At 62.0% G+C, this 27,035-nt stretch overlaps 1 protein-coding gene across 8 annotated transcripts; it reads left to right on the forward strand.

Annotated features, from left to right (window-relative positions):
• Positions 1-416: 416 nt before the first annotated feature.
• Positions 417-27,035, forward strand: CBS (cystathionine beta-synthase). 8 transcript variants are annotated; one of them, XM_042955966.1, is made up of 17 exons: positions 417-441; positions 8,849-9,065; positions 11,599-11,705; positions 12,631-12,765; positions 13,115-13,194; positions 13,277-13,411; positions 13,944-14,013; positions 15,217-15,308; positions 16,078-16,203; positions 16,823-16,907; positions 18,030-18,135; positions 19,658-19,735; positions 19,899-20,033; positions 20,589-20,697; positions 24,493-24,577; positions 24,974-25,015; positions 26,289-26,665. In XM_042955966.1, the coding sequence occupies exons 2-17, from the start codon at positions 8,857-8,859 to the stop codon at positions 26,444-26,446; spliced, it is 1,752 nt and encodes a 583-aa protein (XP_042811900.1). In that variant the 5' UTR covers positions 417-441; positions 8,849-8,856; the 3' UTR covers positions 26,447-26,665. The 8 variants fall into 8 exon arrangements, with proteins under 8 accessions (XP_042811900.1, XP_042811896.1, XP_042811898.1 ...); XM_042955962.1 differs by lacking the exon at positions 417-441 and adding an exon at positions 4,357-4,476; XM_042955964.1 differs by lacking the exon at positions 417-441 and adding an exon at positions 5,393-5,512.

A 27,035-nucleotide genomic window follows, 5' to 3' on the forward strand; every position in this document is an offset into this window, starting at 1 on the left:
GGAAGCTTAAATCAGAGAGTGCGAGTTTGAGAAGTTTACCGGGTGTTTCCAAATGATCTCCGCAGGGATTCTTACTCGTTGTGAAGGGGAAAAAACCATTCGTTTACAGTGGAGAAGGCGAAGTGCACGTGGCCAGATGGGACACGCAGGCACCCACTCCGTCAGTCATGTCACTCACATCACTCGCTCTTGTCACTCCAGCGCCTTCCAGCAGGAGGCACCCCCCCCCCAACCCCCACTGGGGCCAATCCTGAGGAAACAACGTCTCACGAACCAGGGACGTTCTATAAAACGTCTGGCCTGCACACTTCAAAGACACCCACGTCTCAGTCCAACAAATGGCTCTAGGGCACGGCCACTGGGTGCGGCGAGGTCCGGGATTTTGCTGTGACAGGCAAACTGAGTGAGGTCTGCTGATTAGGTCATGGATTTGTATCAATGGTAAGTTTTTTTTTGGTTTTTGTTTTGTGGTTTTTGTTTGGTTGGTTGGTTTGGTTGTTTTTTAAAGACTTAATTTTTTTAGGGGTGCCTGGGTGGTTCAGTCGTCGGTTGAGCATCCAAATTCGGCTCAGGTCATGATCTTGTGGTTCGTGAGTTCAGGCCCCACCTCGGGCTTACTGCTATCAGCACAGAGCCTGCTTCCGATCCTCTGTCCCCCCCCCCCCCCCGCCCCTCTCTCTCTCTCAAAAATAAACATTTAAAAAAAACACTCAGCATTCTAAAAAGACAATTTTTTTAAAGCAGTTTTAGCTTCACGTCTTGATTTTGGCAGTTGTCCTATGGTTATGGAAAACAGTTCTTTGTTTTTCAGAAATAGACACTGAAGTCGCCAGGGGTAACGGGAAACTGTCTGCAGCTTAATCTTAACCATTCAGAAAAACCAGACAGTTAGATGGTGGATAAGTGGTACAGACTTAGATTCATATTATAGACAGACAGGGACAGAGACATAAGTATGAAGAAAATACAATAAAAGTTGAATATTTGGGGGCACCCGACTGGCTCAGTTGGTAGAGCGGGCAACTCTTTTTTTTTTTTTTTTTTTTTTTTTAAGTTTATTTATTGGCGGGGGAGGGGCAGAGAGAGAGGAAGAGAGAGAATCCCAAGCAGACCCCCTGCCGTCAGCGCAGAGCCCGATGTAGGGCTTCACCTCACGAACCATGAGATCATGACCTGAGCCAAAATCAAGTCAGACTCTTCCGACGCTTAATCTTGGGGTCGTGAGTTCAAGCCCCATGTTGGGTATAGAGATTATTTAAAAATAAATTTTTTTTTAAAAAGTTAAAATTTTGAAAATCTGAATGAAGGGCGTCTGGGAATATTCTTGCCACTTTTCTGACAGTCTAAAATTATGTCAAAATTAAAAAAAAATTTTAATTAACTCTTTTTAATATTTATTCTTTGAGAGAGAGAAAGAGAGAGAACGAGCAGGGAAGGGGCAGAGAGAGGGAGACATAGAATCCAAAGCAGGCTCCAGGCTCCAATCTGTCAGCACAGAGCCCGTCGCAGGGCTCGAACCCACGAAATGCAAGATCATGACCTGAGCTGAAGTCGGACGCTCAACCGACTGAGCCACCCAGGCGCCCACCCCCCAAAATTTTTAGTACTTGGACCTCATAGCAAATTACCACAAACTCAGATGGCTTAAAACAACACAAATTTCTTGTCTCTCACTCCTGGAGGCTAGAAGTCTGAAATCAAGGTGCCCGAAAGCCCACGCTCTCTCTGCAGGCTCTGGGGGAGGGTCCTTCCTGCGGCCTTCAGCTCCTGGGAGCTGCGCGGTCCCTCATCTTGTGCCAGAATGACTTTAATCTCTGCCTCTGTCTTCACAGAGCCTTCTGTCTGTGAATGTGCCCAAATTTCTCTCTTCTTACAAGGACACGGGTCATATTGGATTTAGCACGGCCCCTTCTCCTTATCCAGTACAACCTCTTAAGTTGGTTATATACTCAGAGAGCCTATTTCCAAATAAGATCATAGTTACAGATTGCAGGCATTAGTAAAAGTTTAATGTTTGGAAATCTGGGCGAGTATCTGGGAATTCTTCTTGGCACTTTTATGACAGTCAGAAATTATGCCAAGATAAAATAATTCAGAGCATGATCAAAAACTCCCTAGTTTGAAACCTTCCGAGGGCCCTGCAGCACGAGGCAGGAAGTTCCAGCAGGAAGTTCCATCCTGGCCGGCCTGCAAGCCCTGGGACTCCACCTCCCCTTCCACCCTCTGGCCACTGCTGTCCCTTGCTCTGGCCACTGCCCTTTCCTCCAGTTTTTCTCACCCCTGACTTGTTCCTGCCCCAGGCATTTGCAGTGGTGGTTTTCATCCCAGAACATTCCTCCTTGAGAATAAGATGTGGCTCCTCAGGTCAAATGTCACCTGTCCAGAGAGACTCGACCCCCTGACCTAATGCTAGCTCCTGTTCCCGTCTTTATCTGTCTTCATATTTGTTCTCACTAGTGGAAATCCTATCACAAAATGATGTCTCGTTGAGCCCCCTCCCCTAGAATAGAAACGCTCCAGGGACAGAGGCCCTATTGGAGTTTCCGGTTTTTTCCAGAGCCTGGCACAAAGGCCCGCCTGTGGCCGGGGATGGCCAAATCATTGCTGGATGAAGCGAACCCGCAAGGTGCTGGGCAGAGCCACTGATGGTTCCACATCTGTCCACACCTGGTAACACGGTTGTGACCTGTCAGTCACAGTCACTACAGGCGGGGAGAAGCACAAGGGTCTGCCCCAGGGTCCTCTAGGCTCTTTAAAAGCCAGGAGCACGCAAGTTTGAAATACTGATGACTGTGGCCCTCCCGGTGGCCCCAGGGTGCCCTGCTGGCCAGCAGCCTCCAGCTCCTGGATTTGGGGAGTGGGGGGAGTGGCCTGTGCAACACCTGTGTTTCTAAGCGGCTTTTGTGACTTCTGGCCGAGAGTCAGGTCTCAGGCGAGCCCTGGTTCTTTCCCAGTCTTGTGGGAGCTGTGGCCAGGCTCCGCAGAGGGGGTGTGGGAAGGTGAGCACTGGGTCTAGGGGGCACCTGCACAATGGGGGACAGGAAGTAAATCCCGGGAAACCCCGCCGTGGGGAACCCAGAGCCAGGGTACTGGGTGCATGCTGGGTCCCCTGACCTGAGGCAGTGGGGACCAGGGCTGGCGTGGGGGTGGGGGTGGGGGAAGGTTGGCAGGTGGGACGTTTGTGGAGGGTCATCCTCACGGTCCTACAAGCCCTTCCCCGCTCCAGCGGGCACACTGTACAAGTCATCAACAAATATTCACTACACTCCCGCAGGGCTAGCAGTTAACCAAGTAAAACAGAATCGGGACATCAAGCACAGAGCGTCCGCACCCCTGGAGTCCGCGATCCTGGTGGGGGGTCCTTGGGGCGCAGGGGGAGAGGAGGGCAGAGGGCCAGCGGATGCATCAAAGGGGAGTGGGAGCTGGTCCCGGGCCCGCGGTAGGGCAGTGGGGGCCAGGAGTTGGGGGACACGGGAACCCAGACCTGAGGCCGGGGAGTTGGACGGAGTTGGGTGGGGAGTGGGGGTGGGGGAGTGCGGGGTGCGGGCGGGGGCGGGGGGGGGGGGGGGGGAGAGGGTGGAGGCCCTGACCTGAAGCCAGGCAGTGAGCGAGGAGTTGGGCGGTGAGTGGAGGTGGGGGTGGGGAGGATGGAGGGCGGGCAGCACGGGAGGTGCGGGGTCCCCAGCCCGCGCACGCCACGCCGGGACAGCTAGCGCGGGGTGGGGGTGGGGGGTGGAGTTGGGTGGGATGAGGGAGGGGCAGCGCGGCAGGTCCGGGGTCCCCAGCCCGCGCGCGCCGGGCAGCTAGCGCGGGGTGGGGGTGGGGGGCGGGGTGGGGGGTGGGGGGCGGGGTGGGGGGTGGAGTTGGGTGGGATGAGGGAGGGGCAGCGCGGCAGGTCCGGGGTCCCCAGCCCGCGCGCGCCGGGCAGCTAGCGCGGGGGTGGGGGGTGGAGGGTGGAGGGTGGGGGAGGGGCAGCGCGGGAGGTCCGGAGTCCCCAGCCCAAGCCAAGACAGCTAGCGCGGGGGTGGAGGGTGGAGGGTGGAGGGTGGAGGGTGGAGGGTGGAGGGTGGGGGAGGGGCAGCGCGGGAGGTCCGGGGTCCCCAGCCCAAGCCAAGACAGCTAGCGCGGGGGTGGGGGGTGGAGGGTGGAGGGTGAAGGGTGGAGGGTGGAGAGTGGAGTGGGGGAGGGGCAGCGCGGGAGGAGGGCGTCCCCAGCCCGCGCCAGGGCAGCGAGCACGGAGGTGGGGACGGGTGGGATGGGGGCGGGGACAAGCGCGGCGGCGGGCGGCACTCGGGATTGGCCGGGCGCCGGCCCCCGCCCCCGCCTCTCGGCCAATCGCCTGCGCGCACTGTCGGCCGCCGGGTCCCGCAGGCCCCGCCGCTCCGGGGTTGCGGCTCCGAGTAGCAGCTGTCGGGGTCGCAGGTCGCGGCGCCCGCACGCGCGCAGCCCGCCGCTCTTTCCCGCGTCTCCGTCCAGGTGAGCGCCCGCCGGGCCGGGAACCGCCCCACCCCTGGGCGGCGGGGTCGGGCTGTGGTCGACCGCCTCCGGCGGGCCCCGGGTCGCACCCACCCCTCCGCCGGAGTTGCATCATCTGCACCTGCGCGCGGCGGAGCAGGGCCGGCGTCCCGCGCCCCCCGCGCGTCCAGGTTTTGAGGCCGGGGATTCAGCGCCCACGTGGCCCCGGGCCTCCCCCCGCACCCCCCGCGGCTGTGGAGCGGAGGGGGCGGGGGGGCGGGAGCCGGGGTGCGATCGTTGATTTTTCGATGTATTTTGGAGGGGAAACGGCTGTTTCGCAAACTGCTCTTTTCCGTCAACTATCTGAGATGGGAGTAAATATTCATGTAGTTGCGCGGACGGCACGTGAGGTGGGTTCCCGTGGGGGGAGGGGCGCAGAGCACACGGGGGTCGTGCCCTGGGCACATACTCGGATGCCCGGCGACCCCCACTTCCCCGGACCCTAGGGGAGGCGGATGGTTGAGCTGGGGGGGGGGGCGGGGGGGGCGGTGGAGGGGCGGGAACGCAAAAGTTTCAGCTTCGCCAGGATTACTTGGGGGTGTTTGTCCCGAACTGCACCTCCAGGCCGGCCTCCAAATCTACTGTAGAATCTCGATAGGCCAGCTGAAAACTCACACTTTAAAACAGGAGTTTACTACCATTCGCACCCTTGACCCTGACCATCCCCGCCCCCCACACTGGGGCCAGCTGGTGCGTGTGTCTGCAGGGTGCACGATGCCCTTGGGGGCGTCGTGACCCCAGGAGGGTCTTGCGCTTTAAGACGGGGTTTCAGGTGGAGCGGGAACCGGCAGGGCGGCGCCAGGTGAGCCCGCCTCCCCGGGACGCACGTGCTTGGCCCGCGGGGCGCGAGCTGCGTCTCGCGAGTGGGAACCCGCGGGTTCGGACCGGTTGCCAAGCGAGCGCCTGGCCCAGGGCTTTTGGGGTCCGCGGAGACTCGGTCGGCTTCGATCTTTGTACCCAGCGGCTCCTTACCTCGCCGGAGGCTATGCCAGGCTAGGCAAGTCGCAGAGAAGGAGGCGCGGGGCTGCCCGCGTCCTTAGAGGCCGCTTCCGCGAACGGTTAGCGATTCTGGCCGGTCCTGCGGCGGGCGGCGTGCCTGCCCGGCCAGAGCGCTGCGGGGCTGCCTCCCTCCGATGGGGGGGAGGGTCTGTGACCCGGGCAGGGGGGGGCGGTTCTTGCACGGTGGAAGAATTACCGCCTGAGCGGGAAAAGGTGCTGGTCTCCTTAAGGGGGGGGGGGGGGGCATCCTCGAGTGGCCTCAGGGAAGACTTGAAGCTTCCAAAAGAAGCCGGTGATCCCAAGGCTTGAAAGAACCACCGCCCTAAGGCCGTTGGGCAGGACAGCTGGGAGGCTGGCTTCTCTGGAAAGGGGCCAGCCCCACCGGCCTGGTGAATTTCCAAAGGATGTGACTTGCCGAGTGTCCCCAGGTTTCTAACTCCCTGTTCGCAGGCTCCGGCCTGGGCGAATGTGGCCAGCCGCTGGGCACTGGGCTGCGTCGGGCCACCTGCACTGGGGGAAATGGACCCAGCTGGGGCTGCCTCTGCCTTTGCTGATAACCAGCCTGGTTCTGCGTGCCCTGGAGGAGAAGGTCAGCAAGGGAACGCCCCGAAACTCTGGATTTACAACCTCCATGTGAGGAGCCCTTTACACCTTCAGCCCAGTCTGCTCGGCCACTCACCTTTTCACAGCAAAACTGCCTCACGAAGGTCTTGGGGAGCACAGGAGGCCTGTGGCTGCGATCTGGGGTCCGCCTGCTTCCCAGAGGGGCTGTGGGCCATCCTGAGCCACATCACCTCCCCTACCGTGACCTTCCGGGAGGGACTTCCCAGACCCGCAGGATTCCAGAGATTTTTTTCTTTTGTTCTTTCTTCTCTTGAGAGTGCAGGCAGGGAGAGGGACAGAGAGAGAATCTTAAGCAGGCTCAGCACAGAGCCCGATCTCTGTGGGCTCAACCCCACGACCCTGGGATTATGACCTAGACCGAAATCAGTCAGACGCTCAACTGACTGAGCCACCCAGGTGCCCCAGAGCACCCCCCCCCCTTTTTTTTTTAAGAACTGTTTTAGTTTTAGGAAAAATTGGGAAGACGAGTTCCATATGCCTGCTTCCTAACACTTTCCCTGAGTAGCCGAGCCTGTTGCATTAGTAGGTCTTTGTTACCGTTAGTGAATGCAGCTGTTAGCTGAAGTCCCTGCTGAACTCATGTTCCCTCGGTTTCCCCTAACCCCCTTGAGCTCTTCCGGGATTCCTTGGAGGGTATGCCTCGTTTGTGGAGTTGTACCGTCTCTTGTGGGCACTTGTCGGTCGTCAGTCTGTGGAGGGGTGGCCGTGTTGGAGCCGGGCTCTGTCGTCCTGGTCGCTGTGGAGGTGGGAGAAGGGGGCAGAAGACAGGCTGAGTTCAGTCCCAGTCTTCCCGAAGATGAGGGTGGAGCCTGTTGGTTGTCACCCCAAAGGGGCGAGGCAGGCGTCCAGCCCAGTGAGGCCTCGCCTCTGATTGAGCCGGTCCCCGTCCGTCCGTCTGTCCTTCCTTCCGTCAACTTGTCTTATCTGTTTTAAGGTTATGTGTGATTTTTATTTATTTTTTTAAACTGTTTAATTTTTAAGTTCATTTATTTTGAGAGTGAGAGTGAGCACAAGCAGGGGAGGGGCAGAGAGAGAGAGAGAGAGAGAGAATCCCAAGCAGGCTCCACATTGTCAGCACGGAGCCCGAGGCTCGAACTCACAAACTGCGTGATCATGACCTGAGCCCAAGTCGGATACGTAACCCACTGAGCCACCGAGGTGCTTAAATTCATGAGAGTTTTTGTGACGTCCCCTTTATGGTTCTACACACTCACAAGGGCACAATTCCGTAGCATTAAGTACATTCACAGGTTGTGCAACCATCACCAGGATCTGTATGCAAAACGTTCATCAGGTCAAACCAAAACTCCTCCCCGTTCACCAGCGACGCCTCATAACCTCTGTCCTACCTGGTGAGTTTCCTCTGTGAATCTGCAGATCGTAGGCTCCTCTTTCCCGCAGGTGCAGCCGTACAGGGTTTTCCCTTCGTGTGGTTTGTTCACAAAGCGCAATGTGTCCGAGGCCCCCTCACCTCGTAGCGTGTATCAAAACATCATTCCTTTTCTTTTTTTAGGATAAATACATCATTCTCTCCATTTCTGATATCCATCATATAAACGTAGTCTTTCCAAAACAACTTTGAGGTAACAAAAGCCATATATATAGTCGACCCTCGAGCAGTGTGGGGGTTAGGGGTGCCGACCCCACGCAGTCAAAAATCCATATGTCACTTTTGACTCCCCCCAAATTTAATAGCTCACTATTGCCCGGAAGCCTTACTGATAACGTAAATGGCCAGTTAACACTTGTTTTGTATACAGCATGCATTTATGCTGTACTTTCACAATAAGCTGGAGAAAAGTGTGTTAGGAAAATCGTAAGGGAGAGAAAATCCATTTACAATACTGTGTTGTATTTGTCAGAAAAAATTTTTATATAAAAAAAAATTTTAACGTTTATTTATTATTGAGAAATAGAGACAGAGCATGAGCAGGGGAGGGGCAGAGAGAGAGGGAGACACAGAATCGCAAGCAGGCTCCAGGCTCCGAGCCGTCAGCCCAGAGCCCGACGCGGGGCTCGAACCCACGGACCACGAGATCGTGACCTGAGCCCAAGTCGGACGCTTAGCCGACTGAGCCACCCAGGGGCCCCGTTTTTGTTTTTGTTTTTAATGGAGTTGTCCTTATGTGTGATACTCACAACAGAAGCCCTTTTTACAACTTGCTGTTTTCATTTCACGTCTACGTTGTGCAAAGATTCCCCACTGTCAGGTAAACAACATACCCATCGCCTCTGCGTGGGAACTTTTTTTTTTGTACATGCTCACGTATTGAGAAAATTTGAAAACTTTATTACTTTTTTATGGCCAAGTAATATTCCGTCGTATGGCTGTGCCACGTTTTGTGTATCCTGCGTCTGTGACAGATGTCTGGTGTGTTTCCACGTTTTGCCTCTTGTGAGTCGTGTGGCTGTGAACGTGGTGCACAGATGTCTCCAGCTCTTTGGATATATGCCTAGGAGCACCATGCTGGCTCCCGTGGTGGTTCTGTTTAACCTTTCGAGGAACCGCCACACCGTGGCCACAGCAGCTGGCCCCGACATTTTTGTGCTTGTCCTTGTGCTGTTTGAATGTGTGGACGCCCCGCCCCCTGCCCTGCCCCTGCAGAGGGACCCTGTGAGCAGGATTGCCCAGGTCCCCAGCAGCAAAGCAGAGTCCTCGGCAGGTGTTTAGAAATGGCCTGAACCAAGTCTCTCCCCCTCCCTTTGCCAGATCCCAGCATGCCTTCCGAGACACCCCAAGCAGAAACGGGGTCCGCAGGGTGCCCCCACCTCTCAGGGGCACACCTAGGGAAAGGGAGCCTGGAGAAGGGACCTCCGGGGGACAAGGAAGCCAAGGAGCGCCTGTGGATCCGTCCCGATGCCCCAAGCAAGTGTTCCTGGCAGCTGGGCAGACCGGTCACTGACTCCCCTCATCACCACACTGTCTTGTGAGTGCCGGTTTATGATTTTATTATTATTATTATTATTATTATTATTATTATTATTATTATTATTATTATTTTAGGAGAGAGAGCATGTGCACAAGCTGGGGAGAGGGAGAAAGGGGCAGAGAGAGAGAGGGACGGAGAGAATCCCAAGCAGGCTTCTTGCTGTCAGCCTGGAGTCCGACGCAGGGCTCGATCCCACAAACCACGAGATCATGCCCTGAGCCGCAATCAAGAGTCGGACGCTTAACCGGCTGAGCCACCCAGACACCCCTGATTATGGGATTTAAAATCAGAACTCAGGGGCGGTAGGGAGGTGCAGGCCTCACTGGGGCTGGTAGAAATGAAAAACTTACAAATCCAGAATCCCCAAGCATTAAATGTGTCTGAGCACCGAGAGCTCAGGAGGCGACGGGCCCTCGCTGCCAAAACCCAGCCGAGCAGCGGGCGAAAGGCCTGTGTGAGGCTGGGGCAGCCGCGAGGGACCAGGTTCCTGCGGGCCCCTGAGCCTGTCACGCGGGAGGCCTGGGCAGAAAGGATGCCATTTGAACCGGGTTGTAAAGCAGCGTCACCCCTGCCGCTCCCCTGCTGGCCTCGTGACCGCCTGAAAACCCTTAAGGGGTCGCCGTCCCCTCCACAGCTGGTTCGGTCGAGGCACACAGTCGTGCGGGTGTTGGGGCTCACCTGCCGGGAGGACGCAAGACCGAGGCGGCCTCGTGGTGTTCAGGGAGCCTGGTGCCGATGGCACAGGTGTGATGAGACGAGGACAGGGTGCCTCGGCCCAGCATCCGGATAGGTGCCCTGGGCCAGCGCAGGGAGAGCTGGGAAAGGGGATTTGAAATGGTTCGGATGTGGGAGGGCTTAGAAGGAGGGCCAGGGTGGGAGTGGCGGGGAGGGGGTGAGGTTTACTGTAAGATGCTGTGGGGTTGCTCCCCACCCCCCGCCCCTCCCCCCCACCCCCCACCCTGGTAAATTCTCTCCCCAGCTCCCGCCTTGATCACCTCAGACAAGCTTCTCTGGTGGCTTTTGCCCCCCGCCAAGCTCTCCCTTCGCCCTGCCTGCTGTGAGCTGCCCCGGCCTGGCTGGGGGCGTCCCTTCCGCTCCTTGGAAGGCTGCTGTTGGAGGCTGGATTCCAGCTTGTTCCAGCGGAGGCCTGTTTGGGCCCCCAGGGTGGACCGCAGCCTCCGGCCCCCCTGGGGAGCTGGGTGCGCTGGGCCTGAGGCCAGGAATCTGGTCTTGCCGGGTTCCTGGAGCAGAGGGCTCGCTAAAGTTCGGGAACCACGGAATGTAAATTAGAAATCCGAGGGCGTAGGAAGCTAAACCCAGGTCTGTGCTGCACATCCCCGGGCGGGTGTTTGGTGAGCACGTACTTGGCACGGACAGGAAGAAGGTATGCAGTTGGCATCGGGCCCTGAGGGTGAGGAGGGAACCGCCTATGTCGTGGCTGGCACACCATCGGGCTGTCCACACCCGACTGTCACCTGTCACCAGGTGGGAGAACGGGGAGAGGAAGCCAGTCGCTAGAATGCGAAGGGAGACAGCCGGTCGGTGATGAGGAATCCCACACTGAGCCTGGACGTCCACCTGGGAGTTCATGGTGACCTTGACCCCAGGGGCACCGGTGACTCCCCAAGGTCTTTGTTTTGTTTCGAGTAGGGTGCTTCAGTCACCCGCGCCTGACATTTTCTGAGTGATGCCCGGTGGCCGGTGCACCCCTTGTGGCCACTGTCCATCCCTGGTGGACAGCCAGGCAGCCTGAGGGGGCTCAGCTCTGGAGGAGCTTTTTTCATCAAGGAAAAGCTTTTTTCCTTTTTTCATCAAGGAAAAAAGAAGGACAAGGAATCCCAGGGGTCGGGTGCCGAGAGATGGAAGGAAGTGAAGGTCCGCAGAAAAGACTTTCTGAACGGATGCACCAGGCAGGAGCTGTTGAAGTCATGTTGTCTACTCTAGCTTCCGTACTTGGAAGTAATTTTTTTTTAACATTCACTTGTTTTTGAGAGAGAGAGAGAGAGCAAGCAGGGTAGGGCAGAGAGAGAGGGAGACACAGAATCTGAAGCAGGCTCCAGGCTCCGAGCTGTCAGCACAGAGCCCGACGCGGGGCTCGAACCCACGAACCGTGAGATCATGACCTGAGCCCAAGTCGGACGCTTAACTGACTGAGCCACCCAGGCGCCCCTGTACTTGGAAATAATTTAACATAAAAAGTTGCAGAAATAATACAGAGGGGTCTCGTGTCCCTTCCCCAAGCTGCCCTCTGACCCCGCCCCCTGTTGCCCAGGAAACGACCTTGATGGGGCTCACCGTTAGCTACACCACAGACGGGGTTTCTGCCATCGGCTCACCCACCGGTGTCCTCACGTGTCACGTGTGCACACGTGAGCAGGAATGTGCCTGTGGCCTTTTACCCTGCGTGTAGGTTTGTGTAAATTCCCCTCGGATCCCTCACCCAAGCCAGTTCTTGGATTTGTTTCTTGGTTTATGTAAAACAGCGTGCTGGTGTGCCAAGTCTGAGTGATCGTGGACTTCCCTGTTTCAGGACCAAATCCCCCCAAATCTTGCCAGACATCCTGAAGAAGATCGGGGACACCCCCATGGTGAGAATCAATAAGATCGGAAAGAAGTTTGGCCTCAAGTGCGAGCTCTGTGAGTACCTGGCCGCCTCCCTCTGTCCCGCGCCTGCCCCAGCAGCAGCTCGGTGGGCCTAGGGTTGTGGGCATAGACCCCTGGGGCCCTCTGGGGGGCAAGAGGGGCCAGGCAGTGAGCCGGCTAATGAATGTCCGGGACCCCATCGGGTAATAGCAGAAAGAAGGCACGGTAGGGGGACGTGCCGGGGTGGCGGGGCACAGCCGGCCGCTCTGGTCAGGGCCCGAATGAGGAGACAGAGTGTGGAGACCCGGGGAGCGTGTTCTGGGCCAACGTGGAAGGCAGGACCCAACCAGGAAGGAGCTTGACCCTCCCCAGACCTGAGGAGGAGGAGACGTCACAACGGGGTCCGTCTTTGTGATGCGGGGTCTCGGCCGTGGGCTGGCCAGGAAGCCGTGTCTCTGTGTTCAGCTGGTTCTGTGGGGATAGACCGTCCGTTATGAGGCGTGGGAATCGGGGGAGCATGTCCGGCCTTGTCCTCGGTGAGCAGGGGGGCCACCCGCACGCAGAGCCCCGTGTCGCTGGGCGAGGGCCTCTCCCGGTGAGCAGGCTGATGGGAGGCAGGCGTGGAGCGCTGGGCAGGCCCCAGTTGGACGGGGCGGGCCGCCCTGCCTCACACCGGCCCCCTGCTGCGTGTCCGGCTAGCCCCAAGGGGGGCTTTTCCTGGCCCACCCACCCAGCGGGGGGCTCCTCACTTCTCTCCTTCGCTCGGGGTTGCCACTCGGGCTGGACGGCGGGTGGCTGGGCGGGGGGGAGTTTCCCGATGGGCGAGCACGCTGCTCCGGGCGCAGGTGGGGGCGAGAACGGAGGGGGGTGGTTTACGGTCCCCACGTGCTGGGCGCGTCGCATAATAGGAGGTCGTGGGGATCAGCCAGGGGGCGGTGGGGGGAGCCTCCTCCTGTCCTGATTCGTCCTTGGCTCCCAGTGGCCAAGTGTGAGTTCTTCAACGCCGGCGGGAGCGTGAAGGACCGTATCAGCCTGCGCATGATTGAGGACGCCGAGCGGGCCGGGACCCTGAAGCCCGGGGACACCATCATTGAGCCGACGTCCGGGAACACAGGTGGGTCCCGGGCCGGGCCGGGCGGGTCCCCTGGCCTGTCCGGCCGGCCTCCTCCCTCGACTCGCTTGGGCAGCACGTAATGCGTGCATCTGGAGGGCGGTGCCCAGGGGAAGCCGGGGGCGCCGGGTTCCACGTTTTCCCGCCTGCGTCGCTTCTCAGGGGGCACGTCCCCTTTGCGTTTCTACCTCGGGCGTCCTCTGCCCCGACTCCCTCATCCGAGACAGAAGGGGGTGACCTCGGGCCTTTGTGGTATCTGAGTGCCCTCTCCCTGGGCCTTCCCGGCTGTGGGCACCCAGAGCGGGGTCTGTGGGGCGCCGTGGCCCCCTCTCACCCCGTGCACTGTCCCCAGGGATCGGGCTGGCCCTGGCTGCCGCCGTGAAGGGTTACCGCTGCGTCATCGTGATGCCGGAGAAGATGAGCACGGAGAAGGTGGGGGCAGGGGTGGTCCCGAGGGGCCCGGCCCCGTGCACCGGGCCCGGGGGTAGACGCGGGCCTCCGTGCTCCTCCATAGGTGGATGTGTTGCGGGCCCTGGGGGCCGAGATTGTGAGGACGCCCACCACGGCCAGATTTGACTCCCCGGAGTCCCACGTGGGGGTGGCCTGGAGGCTACGGAACGAGATCCCCAACTCTCACATCCTGGACCAGGTGAGGCCGGGGTCTGGGGGCGAGCGTGCGCTCGGGGGTGTGGACCCACATCGGGGCGCCCCGGGGGGCGTCCGTCGGGGTCGGGGGCTGCAGAGGCGGCTGGCGCGCGGTCGCCGGCCTCTCCCGGCCTGCCCGGCGCTCCGGCAGGTGGCGGCCAGGTCCGCCGAGCCTTTGGCCCCCCCGCCTCCCGGGCCGGCTCTGGAGGGCTGCGCTCAGCGCCTGGGCCGGCACGGCTTTGGCGGTGCACCCGGAAGCTGTTGTACAGGTGTAAAACGCACGAAAACCTTTTCCCCGGGGCTCTCGGCCTCACCCGTCTCCCCTCTGGGTGAGTTCAGAAACCGCACCTCCTGGAGGGCTCGAGTCAACGTCTTGTGCTGGTCGAGCTTCCTAAAACCGCCCGTGCCGCTGGCCGCTGGCTCGATCTGCCGGGATCCGCTCCGGCTCGCCCCGAGCTGTCGGCCTGACGCCCCGGGGCTGTTGCCCGTTCGGCGTTCCTGAGCCCACTCGGCCCCTCCGCCGTCTCTCCACACAGTACCGCAACGCCAGCAACCCCCTCGCTCACTACGACACCACCGCCGAGGAGATCCTGCAGCAGTGTGACGGTGAGTCTTCGGGCCCGCCCCTCTGTCCGCCTCCACGGCATCTATCCCTGCTTGCCTGGGAGCGTACGGGTCACTTACCTCTCCTCGGTAAACTCCTGTCCGTCCTTCAGAACCCAGCCCAAGTGTCCCCTCTCCGCGAAGTGCTTTCCAGCGCATGTCCCCAGAGGGGTGTCCCTTTTCGGACTTCGCCTATGCGTCGCCCGGAACACCAAACGTATCGCGCGGCTCTGCTCGTGCGCCCGGCAGTAGGTCCTTCCAGACCCGTGGGAGCTCCTGCGTGCGGGGAGCGAGAGCGTGGCAGGCTGGTTGGTGCTGGAGCCCTCCCTGGGCTCCATGCCGTCGAAAGCCCTCGGCATCAGGCCCCGGTCCGAGCGCTGGATCCAACACTTGGGTTTTCTCGTCTCCCGAGCCGGATGGTGGTGCCGGGGGTCAGTTTACTTCCCGTGCGGACATGAGCGTCCCTGGAGCCTTTGCACACGTTGAGAGCCAAGCCCGTGGGGGGGAGGGGGTGTTTCCCGAAGAGGTTTCAGGGAGAAGTTGCCGGGCGATGGGCCTCGCCGCTTGGAACCTGGTGCTGGCACCGGCCCACACGCGACCTCGTTCCAGGCCTAGGAGCCAGGCGGCAAGGGTCCAAGGGTGTGCTCACCCGGGTTTTACGTGTGAGAATTCTCTCCTTTGGCAAAAACAGCCCTCTGCCTCGGCACGGGTCTCCGCACCAACTTGTCTGCAGGATGCCTGGGCCGGCCACGCGCCAGGCGGAGAGCCCAGTGACTTTCGGGCCGAGCCTGAGGGATTTATTTATTTCCTTTATAATTCAGTTCACTTAGTCCTACCTGAAGCCTGACAGTGTAAGACGGGCACGACAAAGGGCCTCCCCGGGCCCCGTCCCCGCGGCAGCCACCGCGCGGCGGGTCCTGGCAGTGCGTCCAGACGCCCTTCACGGCTTCGCACCAGATGGGGGCTGCGGTGGCCACGTGTCATCCAGCAAAGACTAAGCAGAGCCCACTGGCTCGCTGTGGCTGCCGATGCTTCTTTAAAGCTCTAGAACTGTCACGAGAGGCTGTCGAAATGTGACAACAGCTTCTCTCTGAACTTCTTGAGAACCGGCCTGCGTTTTGGTTGCGTCTTTACTTACTGCCGAGCGTGGCGAGCCGGCTGAGCTGTGGCCGGAGGGTGGCCCCCTGACACAGCTTCTCCCATCAGGGAAGTTGGACATGCTGGTGGCTTCGGCGGGCACGGGTGGCACCATCACGGGCGTCGCCAGGAAGCTGAAGGAGAAATGCCCAGGGTGCAAAGTGAGTGAGCCAGGGGCTGCAGACGGGTGTCGGAGGCGGGTGGGCCCGGACGTGCACGCCTCTCTCACCTGCGGCCCCATCTGCGGTCGGAGGCGGGACCATCGAGCTTCTGGGCCCTGGGTCCCCAGGGTGGCCTCTGCTTTAGAGCTGCAAGTTCCCCGTCCTGACATTTCTGCTTACAGCTTGTCTTGTACCTTGTGTGTCTGCCTCTTCTTGGGAGCGACCCATGACCTAGGTGCCCCGATGCTCTGGGGGTTGGGACAGTCGACTTGGATGGCCTCCAAGGATCGTTCCAGAAGCTCTAAGCTCTTAGGGTCACGTCCCACATGTGCTGTGCTTGGCGGAGGGGAGGGGACATCTAGATTTGGAGTTAAGCATGGACCCGGCGAGGGGCTTGTAGAAACTTCCAACTGGGGGTCCTGAGCACTTTTCTCCTTCCGGCCATTTCTCTGCCATCCATCCCCAAAGGCTCTGGCTGCCCCCACAGGGGCAGTCAGGGCTTTCCTGGGGCGCCCTGCTCACCTGGTTCTCCCCTGGGAAGCTACCTTGTCCCCCCCGGCCACATGCCGTCCCCTCGGAGTACCCCGGGTGAATGTGTACCTTGTAATGTCCCCAGCACTTGGGGCCCGAGGCCTGGGGACACGGCCACACCCCAGGGCAGGTCTTCACCGGGTGCTTGCTAGGGGTGGGATTGGCCACCCCCATAAAAAGCCAGGCACGGCCAGATGAGACTGTCGCCCAACTCGGGTCCTCATGCCGCCCCCTCTAGATCATCGGGGTGGATCCCGAGGGTTCCATCCTCGCAGAGCCCGAGGAGCTGAACCAGTCGGAGCAGACGGTCTACGAGGTGGAAGGGATCGGCTACGACTTCATCCCCACGGTGCTGGACCGGACGGTAGGCAGGGCCAGGGCACTCCCAGGCACGGTTCCAGCCCTCTGGGTACGAACGCCCTTGGCCTGTTTTCCAACGGAGGGGCCGCGGAATAGTGGGGGCTGCGTGAGCAGGCGGGCGAAGCGTGGCCTCGCCGTCAAGGGTAGGTGACATATGGCACCGTATCGAGTGTGTGCCAGGGCCCTGGTGGGCGGAGACGCTGAGACGGCCGTGGGCACGGGCCCGGCCCCGGCAGAGGGAGAGGGCGCGGGTGGTGAGGGCAGGGAAGCAAAGTGAACGATAAGGACCCCAGCCGGACAGGGCTCTCTTTCGGGACCCTAGAGGGTAATTCTGTCGGTGGGGGGGGGGGTTGTCTAGGGTGGACCTGTGGGGACAGAGCTGTGCGGCGGGGGCTGGCGGACAGTTTCGATGCCAGGGGCAGAATGTGTTGGACCAGGAGAGGTAGAAAGTTCTAGGGTTTTAGCCCTGAGAATCCAGTCGCAGATGTGGGGCCGGGCCACGTTGCGATGAGGGTCATGGCCTCTGGCGCACCTGTGAGGTTGCAGGCGCGGGCTGTGGCCACACCCCCACCACGGAAGGGCCCGGGCCCCTCCGGAGCTTTCCGTGTGGGTCCTGTCTGCAGGTGGTGGACAAGTGGTTCAAGAGCAACGATGAGGAGGCCTTTGCCTTCGCCCGGATGCTGATTGCACAGGAGGGGCTGCTGTGCGGTGAGTGCCGGGCGGGCTCTGGGTGCACTTGCCCCCTGCCCCCCTCCAGGCCACGTGTAAAAGACACCCTCGTTCTGAAGCCGCGGGCCGCGCCTGTCAGGTGCCGTCCGTCCGTCTGTCCCTCGGCAGGGCCGTCATGCTCACAGCAGAGGTGCCCTTCCGGAACATGGCTGGAGCTCTGGGTCTGTGTTCCTGGGCCCCTGGGGTCCTTAGGCTTTGTCTCGCTGAGGACAGGCGTGGCCCGCAGATCCGAGAGGGGAAGGAGTGTGAGCTGTGAGGGGCCTGGGGACGTAGCAACCCCCCAGTAGCTCAACAGAAGAAGAAAACAGCCGCCATCTCTGCGCTCCCGGCGAAGTGGGCAGTGGGGTCCCGGTACGAGTGGGCGTCTGCCTCCTGCCGGCCCCACCTTGAGAGGCGTCCCGGCGATGCCGTCAGTGGTTTGGGGGTGAGGCCAAAGCTTTTAGGGCTCTTGGTTTTTTTTGTTTTCTTCTTTGATGTTCATTTTTATTTTTGAGGGCTAGACAGAGCATGAGCAGGGGAGGGGCAGAGAGAGAGGGAAACACAGAATCCGAAGCAGGCTCCAGGCCCCGAACTGTCAGCACACAGCCCGACATGGGGCTCGAACTCACGGACCTCGAGATCGTGACCTGAGCCAAAGTCAGACACGCTTAACCGACTGAGCCACCCAGGCGCCCTGTGGACGCTTGTTTTCAGTCAAGCCCAGCCCTCACCTGGGGTCTGGCGCTGGCACAGGGTGCCGGGAATGCCCTGGAGAGGCTGGGGGGCATGTGCGACACGGGCCTCCAGGGTCAGGAGGAGGTGGGACCACGCTCCCCACCGGCTGTCTCCGCTCGGAGCCCCAAGGCCCCCGAGGGAAGCGCTGGATTTAGGCCCCCAGGGACTGACGGGCCGAGAGGACACGCGGCTCGCTGTGGGGTGTCTGTGCTTCCTCGGGGAGGGTTTAGCGACCAAGCCTGGGCGGACATGGAGCTCCGTGCTGCCAGAGTGGTGCGGGTGCAGCGAGAAGCGGGGTCCTCCCCCCAGAGCCAGGCCCTGCCGGTGGCTCCCCAGGCTCCCCCCAGGCTCACACGCAGGTGCTCACGCCCCCCCCCCGCCCCGCAGGTGGCAGTGCCGGCAGCGCCATGTCGGTGGCCGTGAAGGCCGCCCAGGAGCTGCAGGAGGGCCAGCGCTGCGTGGTGATTCTGCCGGACTCGGTGCGCAACTACATGTAAGACGCGCCCTCCCCCGCCCGCGGCTCTGTCTCTGTCCTTCCGAGTCCCCCGCCCGCGTCTCTCTGTCCTTCTGAGCCCCACACGCCCCGGGGGCTCTCGCTGCCCGGCCTCCCCGGAGATCAGACAGCAAGGAGGCGGGAGGGTGGGGGTCCGCGGGACCCCTGTGAGCTCTGCCTGCACCTGCCTGGCCCCCGGGCTCCCCGTCGGGCTCCCCATTGTGTCTCAGCCTGTCTTGGGGTCCTCTAGACACGCTTATGAGTCCGCGCACCTTCAGGGCGGCCGGTGCGTCTGGCAGAGCGCCCCCTGGAGGGGGTTCCTTGCCCACTTCAGCCCCTCCTGCCCCCGTCGCCCCTCCCACGCGTCTCCTGTGAGCTGCCCTCCCCCACTCGCCCCCTTGCGGCCTCCACCCTCTGACTGAGGAGATCCCTGGCTGGGCTCAGACGGCCCTTCAGGACCTGCCGGGAAGTGTCTGGCCGGTGGCCCCCACGGCCCCTTCCGGCCCGATGGCACTGGGCGTTCGTGTGTGTTGTGGCCCAGCTCCGAGGGCCATAGGTCCAGCCGGTGGCCCCTGGGCCTCCGGCTCTGCCTGTGCGCCAGGTTGCTCCGCAGCAGGCTTCTGGGGGACGGGGAGCTGAGGACCCCCCTGGCCCCCGCCCGCCAAACCCTCACGATTCCCTCCATAGCCTGGGTGCTGGGGGTGCCCCGAGTTGGCTTCCCAGGGGCGCGGGGGTTCACAAGGGTTCCCACCGCCGAGTTGCCCTGAGCTGGGCTGCCCGTCTCCCCGTGAGCTCGACGGGCCTGCTGTGTGGGCATGTGAGCGTGTGCACGCTGGAGGGTGTGAGAAGCAGGGCGGGTCCGTGGGAGACGCGGCGGGTGGGTGAGGGAGACACGGAGCAGGGGTGCAGGTGAGAGGGCAGGTCCGCAGGGGGTAGAGAGGGTGGTGTGGTGGGGAGAGAGATGGGGTGGGGGAGGGGGGAAAGACAGGGCCGGTGGGGGGCGGGGGACAGGGTGGGGGTATGCGGGGAGGTGGGGTGAACGGGAGGGAGACGGGGCGGGTGTTGGGGGGCAGAGAGATGGGGTAGCTGTGAGCGGTAGACGGAACCGGTCATGCGAAGGACCGAGCGTGTCCTCCCGCGTGTCTTGGTCACCGGGTGGCAGGTTGGGCCGGGTCCCAGGCAGGCAGCCCCGAGCCGGGGCCAGTGTCCTCAGCCCCTGGGAGCGAGGCGCGCCCTCTGTTCCTCGGCCGGGAGGCCGCCCCGGAGCCAGGAGCGGGCTTGCCGGCTTGGGCTCCGGGACAGACGCTGTGCTCTGCACCCCCGCCGATGCGGGCCAGGCTCGCGGGTCGACCAGGTGCCCCCACGGCACTCCCTGCTGGGGTCTCCCAAGGCCCGGCTCCCCGGCCTCACCCTGCAGTCCCCGCCGGCCGCTCGGGGTCTCGGCTGGAGCCACGGTGTCCCGCGAGTGGTGCTGGGCTCTCTCAGGACCGACCGGGCCCCAGCGGTTTCTTGATGCCCGCAGGTCCAAGTTCCTGAGTGACAAATGGATGATGCAGAAGGGCTTCCTGAAGGAGGAGGACTTCACCGTGACAAAGCCGTGGTAAGGGTGTCTCTGAGCGGAGACCGTGCTCCCAAGTCCAGGCCCCTGTGCTCCGTCCCGCACCCGGCTGGCCGTCATCCCTCTGCGCTGAGCCTTGCAGTGAGTGTACTTGTCCTCCCCTCCCCACTCCCGGTTCGCGGCCGGCCCGGCGCCCTCCCCCCAGGTGGTGGCACCTGCGAGTTCAGGAGCTGAGCCTGTCGGCCCCGCTGACGGTGCTGCCCACGGTCACCTGCGAGCACACCATCGAGATCCTCCGCGAGAAGGGCTTCGACCAGGTGCCCGTGGTCGACGAATCAGGGTCAGTGTCAGCCACCCCAACCCGGGGCTCTGCCCGGAGCCGCAGGGCCCCAAGCTCCCGGACAGGGCGGGGCAGCGGTTGGCCCGTCAGACGACTTGTCCATGCGCACCCGCCACGCAAGCTCTTACGGCCCAAGGGCCCCTCCTGCGGCGTCCCTGCACTCTGGGCACGGGCGTGGGGGGCGGCGGGAGAGGACCGGCCGTGCCGTGGCTCGTGGCCAGCACTGGAAGGCCGTGGCCAGCCAGCAGTCTCCCGAGACCGTCCCAATCCTAGAACCGAGCCCACCACCTGGGACGGTTCCCCCATGATGCTGGTCAGAATGGAGGTGCCCGAGACTCACTGGTTTGTGGTGTCCCCGCACTGGACAGGCAGCCCCCAGGGCTGGGCATCAGTCACTGCCATACCCACGCATAGGCACCGCACTTCCTGGTTGAATTCTCAGAGAGATTCCATGTCTGGCCACGGAGCACAGCCTGAGCAGAGGGTGGCTGTGGGCGTGTTCTGTCCTTGGGAGGGAAGAGAGGTGCCCGCACTGACCCCTGACCCGTTTCCCAGGGCGATCCTGGGGATGGTGACCCTGGGGAACATGCTGTCGTCCCTGCTCGCTGGGAAGGTTCAGCCGTCAGACCAAGTTCGAAAAGTCCTCTATAAGCAGTTCAAACAGGTACGAGCTCTGTTTCGCTCGAGACCCAGGCCTGCCCTCGAAGGCGGGGCTCAGTGCTCCCCGTGAGAGGGTGCCGGGGCCCCCGCTGCACCCAAGCCCATAAACCCAAGGGTTTGCCCCTGCTCTGCAGGCGGCCCTCGCTGGTGGGGGCTCACCTGGGGGTCAGCATCCCGAGGCCGTCTCAGCCAAGCCGGGCGCCCACCAGCACGGTCGTTTCGCAACACTGGGCCTGTGCCTTCTCTGTGCACGTTCGTTAAGAATGTCCGGCAGGCTGAGAACATTCTGGGGAGTTGCCGGGGCTGGTTGGGGCCCGTGGGCGTCCTTACATGATCACGGCCCCTCGATGGGCCGGGCAGAGGCCCCAAGGTGGTGCGGTCGGGCGTCCCCTCTCCCTGGTCCCTGGCGCCGACTCCCCACCAGCTTGTCCTGCACTTGGTGAGGGAAGGCGGCCGCTGGCCATGTTGTATTTGAGGGGCTGAGTCTAGAGCCAGGGAGGAATTTCCCACCAGGCAGCTGACATGGCCCCGGAATCTGTGTTCCTTCCACTTTCGGCCATCACCTGTCTCACGGGCCCTGCAGGGCCCCTTCCGCTAGGCCCTCTGGGAGCCGCTGCCCGGCCTGGACTGTCACCCCCTCCTCCTCGTCCCCTGTCCTTCCTCCAACCTCGACACTTCCCGCAGCTGGTGCCCCCACTGCCCCCGCGCGATGCGTTCACCCTCTGTGCCCCAGGCCCCGTCACACCCGGGAGCACCGAGTGCACGAGCGTGTTTCTTGTGCGGAAGCTCCGTGAGGTGTCACTGAGCCCGGTGTCACGTGAGAGGGGCTGGCCAGCCGGGCCGAGCGTGGTCGCCCTTCCCGCTGTTCCCTCTACTGAGGCGTAATTGCCACACGGGGTCGTGTCCAACCTGGCCCATTCGATGGTTCTGACGTGAATACGCACCCGTGAAGCTGTCCCCATGGTCATGAGCGCACGTATCCCTTACCCGGAAGGCTTCCCCCGCCCCCGCCGACGCCCCTCTCGTCGCTGCAGGCGGTATGTGCTCTGCAGACCCGTGCACACAGCGTGTGCCACTCGTGTGCCTTTCCCACAGCGTAGTGTGGTGAGACCCATCCCCCGGGGTCGTGCACGCTGGTCCCTTCCCGCCCCGAGTGCCGCTGGCCCGCGCCGGGGCCTTCCACGAGCTGGCCTGGTCGGGGGAGCCTTCTCTCCGGTGGGGGCTCCGCTCCGTGGGTCTGTCTTCAAGCTGGCAGAGCCGGTGGCCGCCGCCTGGCGCCCGAGTCTGTATCTTGTTCCCTCCCTGAGAGGCCACACCTTCAGCCACGCCTCCGCCCCCAGAGCGCAGCCAGGCCCTCGGCGGGGACCCCTCTGGGTCTCAGCGCAGGGACTTCAGTTCTCGCCGCTGAGCTGCCGGGCGGGGCCGGAGGAGCCCACCGCGTGGGGGGCCGCCGTGCACCTGCTCCCCTCTGCCCTGCGCTCCCAGGGGCGGGTGTGGGTGGAGGCAGGTGTCTTCCTTCAGCAGGGGCTCCAAGCCTCCGCGTTCCAGATCCTGTCTTGAGAACGCAGGGGCCGCAGTAGACAGCCTGGGTGGGACCCGACATCTGGGCACAGCCGCCCTGCCGGGTGCTGGCCCTTCCTGCTGCCCCGTGGGGGCCTGGCCACCTGGGTGCGCTGTGGCTCCCTTACCACCTGATTCTTCGTGACCCCCCGTGGCCTTCTGACCACATCCAGCGCGTGGCCTACGGAAAGCGTTTGGCGGAAGCTGGCTTCCGTGGACCGGCGCTGCTGTGAGCGCTTCAGCGTGCACTGGCGCCCGGTGTGGACGTGCTGGACCCCCCCCGGGCCCACCCCCAGAGGCTCTTCCCCTGGTCTCCTGAGCCGTGAGCGCTGGTCTTTTCCCACGGAACCGCCCCCAGTACCAGAGTCCAAATAGGAAGGGCGCCGGGCTAGGTTCCGGTGTGGCTGACCAGGGCTTGTCCAGCTCGCGTCTGATGAACACTCCCCTCACTGTGTCCCCAGAGAGGGTCAGCCAGCCCCTGTGACCCCTCCCGGGGAGCTGATGGCAGTGGAGGCCGTGGGGGACAGAGGGCTCTCCGGGTCAGACTTTCCCGGGAGCGTAAAGAGATGGCCGAGTGCCGTGGCTTACACCAGGTGACCCCTGCGGCTGGGCTGCTGATGCCCCATCCATAACTAACCTGAGAACCTTGCGGTGTGAGCAGGTGGGAAGGAGGTCCCGCGGTAGAGCCCCAGCCCGTGTAGATGCCAGAGGGGGCCGGGGGCTAGGCTCCCTCCATTCTCCGAATGCCTCACCTCACCGTGTTCACCTCTCTCTGCGGGTCATTTAAAACTAGGAAGATCTTTCAAATGGAAGTATGGCCTCGGGTGAGTTCAACTTGTAGAGGCATCACCTGCGTTTCCCGCAAACCTGCGTTCCCGGTGCGGGGATGGGGTCTGCTCTTGGGGAGTGCTACGCATGAGGGTAGCAGCCCCCCGAGGGCCGGGGAGGCTGAACTCATTGAACAGCATCCTCCGCTGATTTCTCAAAGAATGTGGATACAAAGACAGGAGCCCTTCAGGCCTCTTGCTGACAGCAGACCTCTTCCCTCTGGACGTGTGGTCACCGTGACTTCCGGGTTCCAGGCGGTCAGCCAAGAGGGCGTTGGGGGTGTGCCCGAAGCCCATCTCCGGTCTCGGCGGAGGTCCGAGCCGGGCGTTGGCGATGTTGGGGGCGAGGGAACACCTGGGCGCCGGGTCGGCGGGCGGCGAGCCACGGACCGAGCGGGGCGACAGGCCTGGTGGCCGGGGGGCCACCGGGGGCCAGCCTCGCTCCCGCACAAGGGCCAGGGTCTCCGATCATGACCGCTCCTCCAGCGCCCCCATCCTGATTTTCCCTCCTGGGCCTTCCGTCCATTTTGTGTCCCCCACGCTCCCTTTCCCGCCTGGTGGGAGCACACTTCTCGTGAGGCACGGGTTTCGGTCCTCAGAAGGTGGCCCGTTTTTACTGTAAGTTCTCAGTTTGTCTTGAGCAGGCGGTGTGGGGCAAGCACCCACGTCTGCCTTCTCCACACAGCTCGCCATCGTCACCACGTCTTGCACTGGTGTTTGTTGGGGCAGGTGCCCGATAAGTGCTAGTTTTCATAGGGGTCTGTCTGTGCGTTCCACGCGCCCGGGGGTTGTGGCAAATGTATCTGTTCCAGTATCCCACAGACCAATACTGTGTGTAAACCCCCCTCCCCCTGTATCTCCCTGAGTTTTGTTTTTTTTTTTTTAACGTCTACCTTTGAGAGAGACATAGTGTGAGCGGGCGAGGGGCAGAGAGAGAGGGGGGCACAGAATCCGAAGCAGGCTCCAGGCTCTGAGCTGTCAGCACAGATCCCGACGCGGGGCTCGAACTCATGCACCGCGAGATCATGCCCTGAGCCGAAAGCCAAAGTTGGAGGCTTAACGGACTCAGCCACCCCGGCACCCCTCCCTGAGCTTCTCATTAGTTTTGCCTCTTCCAGAATGTCAGAGTTGGGGTCAGACTGTGGGAAGCCTTTCTAAACGGCTCTGTCCTGTGTCTCTCCAAGGACTCATGGTTCATCTGAGCGTCTTATGTGCACTGTGTCGCCCTCTGCGTCTTGCATTCGGTTTCTGAATCGGCAGAAGACTAGAGGAGAATGTTCTGGAGCGATGCCCAGCCTTTGCTTTGCTCCTTTCACCGTCAGGCCTGGCAGGCAGTGGCCCTCAGGCTCCGCCAGCTTGAGGCCTGGCGGGACTGTCCTGGGAGCGCTGACCGACCGCACTTTTTCTTCCAGATCCGGCTGACGGACCCGCTGGGCAAGCTGTCGCACATCCTGGAAATGGACCACTTCGCCCTGGTGGTCCACGAGCAGATCCAGTGTGAGTGGGCCTGCTGTGGGCCGGGCTGGGCCGGGAGCTCCGTGGGGCAATGAGGCCCTCATCCCTCAGAGGGTGTCGGGAGGTTGGGGGGGGTGCGGGTTGGGGGTGCTGACCTCCAGCCCCCACCAGCCTGTGACTGTGGATCTCGGCGGGAGCCCTCCGTGGGCCCTGCCAGAGAGGCCACAGGGCTTTTGAACTGCCACGCACAAAGCCCCTTCCGGGCCTCTTTGGCGGGTCCCCACAGGCCGGGGGATGCGTCCGGTCCTGGGCGGGGACGAGGGCTGGAGAAGCGAGGAGGATCGGGAGGGGCCCAGAGTGCCCACCCTCCCGGCTGGGGCTGGTCTTGGGGCCCGGTCTGCCCCGAGTCTAATGCCCGTCCCGTCCTTGGCTCCACAGCGCGGGACCTGGCCTTGACGGGCGTGGTGGGGGGGCCCTCAGGTATGTACGCCCCCCCACACAACCCCCCCCCCACCGGAAATGGCTCTGTGGTCACAGTCGGAGCCTCCGAGGGCGGAGGAGGGCGTCCAGGCCCCAGGCTCGAGTGGGAGGGTTCTTCCTCCTAGGCTGTTGACTCACGTTTGAACTTCTACCAAAAAAAGGCCAGAGTCCCAAGTTCAGAGTCCGCCTGGCAGCATTTCCCCCGGCTGCCTCCTGCGGTGTTGGCAGAGGCGAGCGGTCGTAGTGGAGACCCCATGGCCCTTTTTCCAGAAAGCCTGCACGCCGGGCTCTGGATGGGTTTCTCCTGGAGGGTCTGCAGGGCAGACTGGAGAGGCCGCTAGAGGCCGCCGTCGCCTGCGGAGGTGTGCGGCCGTCTGTCCGTCCCGGTGCCTCTTCCTCTCCCGAGGTTCTCCAAGCACGCCAGCTGGGTCCCTGCCCCCCCCCCTCCCCTCGCCGGGACCTCTGCCCTCAAAGGCACGAGGGACAGCCAGCCATAGGTGTGGTGCTGGGAAAGGGGGGGCCTGGCCCTGTGTGCGTCCGTCACGGTTCTCGGGGGGAAAGCGTCACCAGGATATGTGGACGTGGGGAAAGAGCTGTGGTATAAGGAGTTGGCTGACCAACCGGGTGACCAGGCCGGTGGGTCCCCTGCAGGGTGAGGGGGCAGGCTCAGGACCCAAGAGCCAGTGTTTCAGTCTGAGTCCAAAGACAGGAACGATGTTCTCTCAGAGAGTCAGCCTTTTTGTTCTCTTCGGGCCTTTGGCTGATTAGGTGAGGCCCACCACATTAGGGAGGATCCTCTCTCTCCTCCCTGTGCTCAAATATCACGTCTCACCCAAAGACACCCAGAGTGATGTCTGACTAAATATCTGGGCACCCCGTGACTTCGTCAAGTGGACACATAAAATTAACCGTCTCAAAAACCCTCTCTGCGCTTTGCACAGCGTGGTGGGAAGGGGCTGGTGTTCATTTAGGCCTGAGAGAAAGGCAGGGGTTTGAAGAGAGGCCGGGGGTGTAGTTCACGGGTGTGGGAGACGTTGGAACTTCTCGCCAAACTCAAGCATCGGGCGCCCAGGGGGACGCTCGGATTGCTTGCTTAGTGAGACCTGGGGCGTCCAGCCGGGCAGACGCGGGGCGGAGAAGCCAGCTTCGCCCAGGCGTCTCGTGTCGGAAGACCGCACGTGGCGTTGGGCCCGCGTGGGCCTCCGGGGTGTGGCCGCCTCTAACGGGCTCCGCGCGGAGACCCCTTTACACCTGCTGTCTTGTTCCTCCGCAGACCACAGCAACGGCAAGTCCAGTAAGAGGCAGACGGTGTTCGGGGTCGTCACTGCCATCGACTTGCTGAACTTCGTGGCCGCTCGGGAGCGCGACCGGAAGACCAAGTCAGGAAGCCCCTCGGAGCCCAGACCTGCCAGGGCCACGGTACAGCTCTGACCGCGCCCGCGCCTCGCCTCGCCTCGCCGGGGTCCGTGCTCTACCTTTTGTAAACACGGAACCCACACGCGTGATTTTTAACTGCCTGACGCTGGGCGTTGTTGTCAGGAGCGGGCAGCGGGTGTAGGATGCTTAGCCCGGGGCCAGTGTGGATGCTAGCTTCCCTTTGATTAACACCTGGCCGCCTCGGTGAATCCGTTCACGGTCTATTGGAGTAGATGCGTGTTTCTTTACCTACCTTCTAAAACGGCTCAGCAAGAAAATCTTACCAAACAGGATCCAGCCAGGCGGGTGAGCCCTCGTGGCAAATGACCAGAGCAGGGTGGATAAAAGTGGAGGAAAGTGCTCTTCTGGAGAAGAACCTACGATGGGGAGCAGCAGAAAGGCGGCTAGGGAAGGATGGGCCTGTTTGGAGCCCTCACACGGAGGTGGTGTCTCCTGGGTACTTCAGTGTTCGGGGGTTTCTTAATTGAGGTGAAATTCGCATAACCTTAAATGAACGATTTAAAAGTGTAAGTTTTTGGGGCGCCTGGGTGGCTCAGTCGGTTGAGTGTCCCACTTCGGCTCAGGTCATGATCTTGCGGTTTGT

Source organism: Panthera leo, chromosome C2 (genome assembly GCF_018350215.1).
Source record: "Panthera leo isolate Ple1 chromosome C2, P.leo_Ple1_pat1.1, whole genome shotgun sequence".
Lineage (NCBI taxonomy): Eukaryota > Metazoa > Chordata > Mammalia > Carnivora > Felidae > Panthera > Panthera leo.

What these genes read in the sequence shown, in the direction of transcription:
- CBS (XM_042955959.1), top strand. Translation starts at nt 7,415, where the DNA reads ATGCAAAACGTTCATCAGGTCAAACCAAAACTCCTCCCCGTTCACCAG. An exon ending in CATAACCTCTGTCCTACCTG is followed by an intron (nt 7,491 to 8,848) that starts GTGAGTTTCCTC and finishes TCCCTTTGCCAG; the next exon opens with ATCCCAGCATGCCTTCCGAG. An exon ending in TTCACCGTGACAAAGCCGTG is followed by an intron (nt 19,736 to 19,898) that starts GTAAGGGTGTCT and finishes CCCTCCCCCCAG; the next exon opens with GTGGTGGCACCTGCGAGTTC.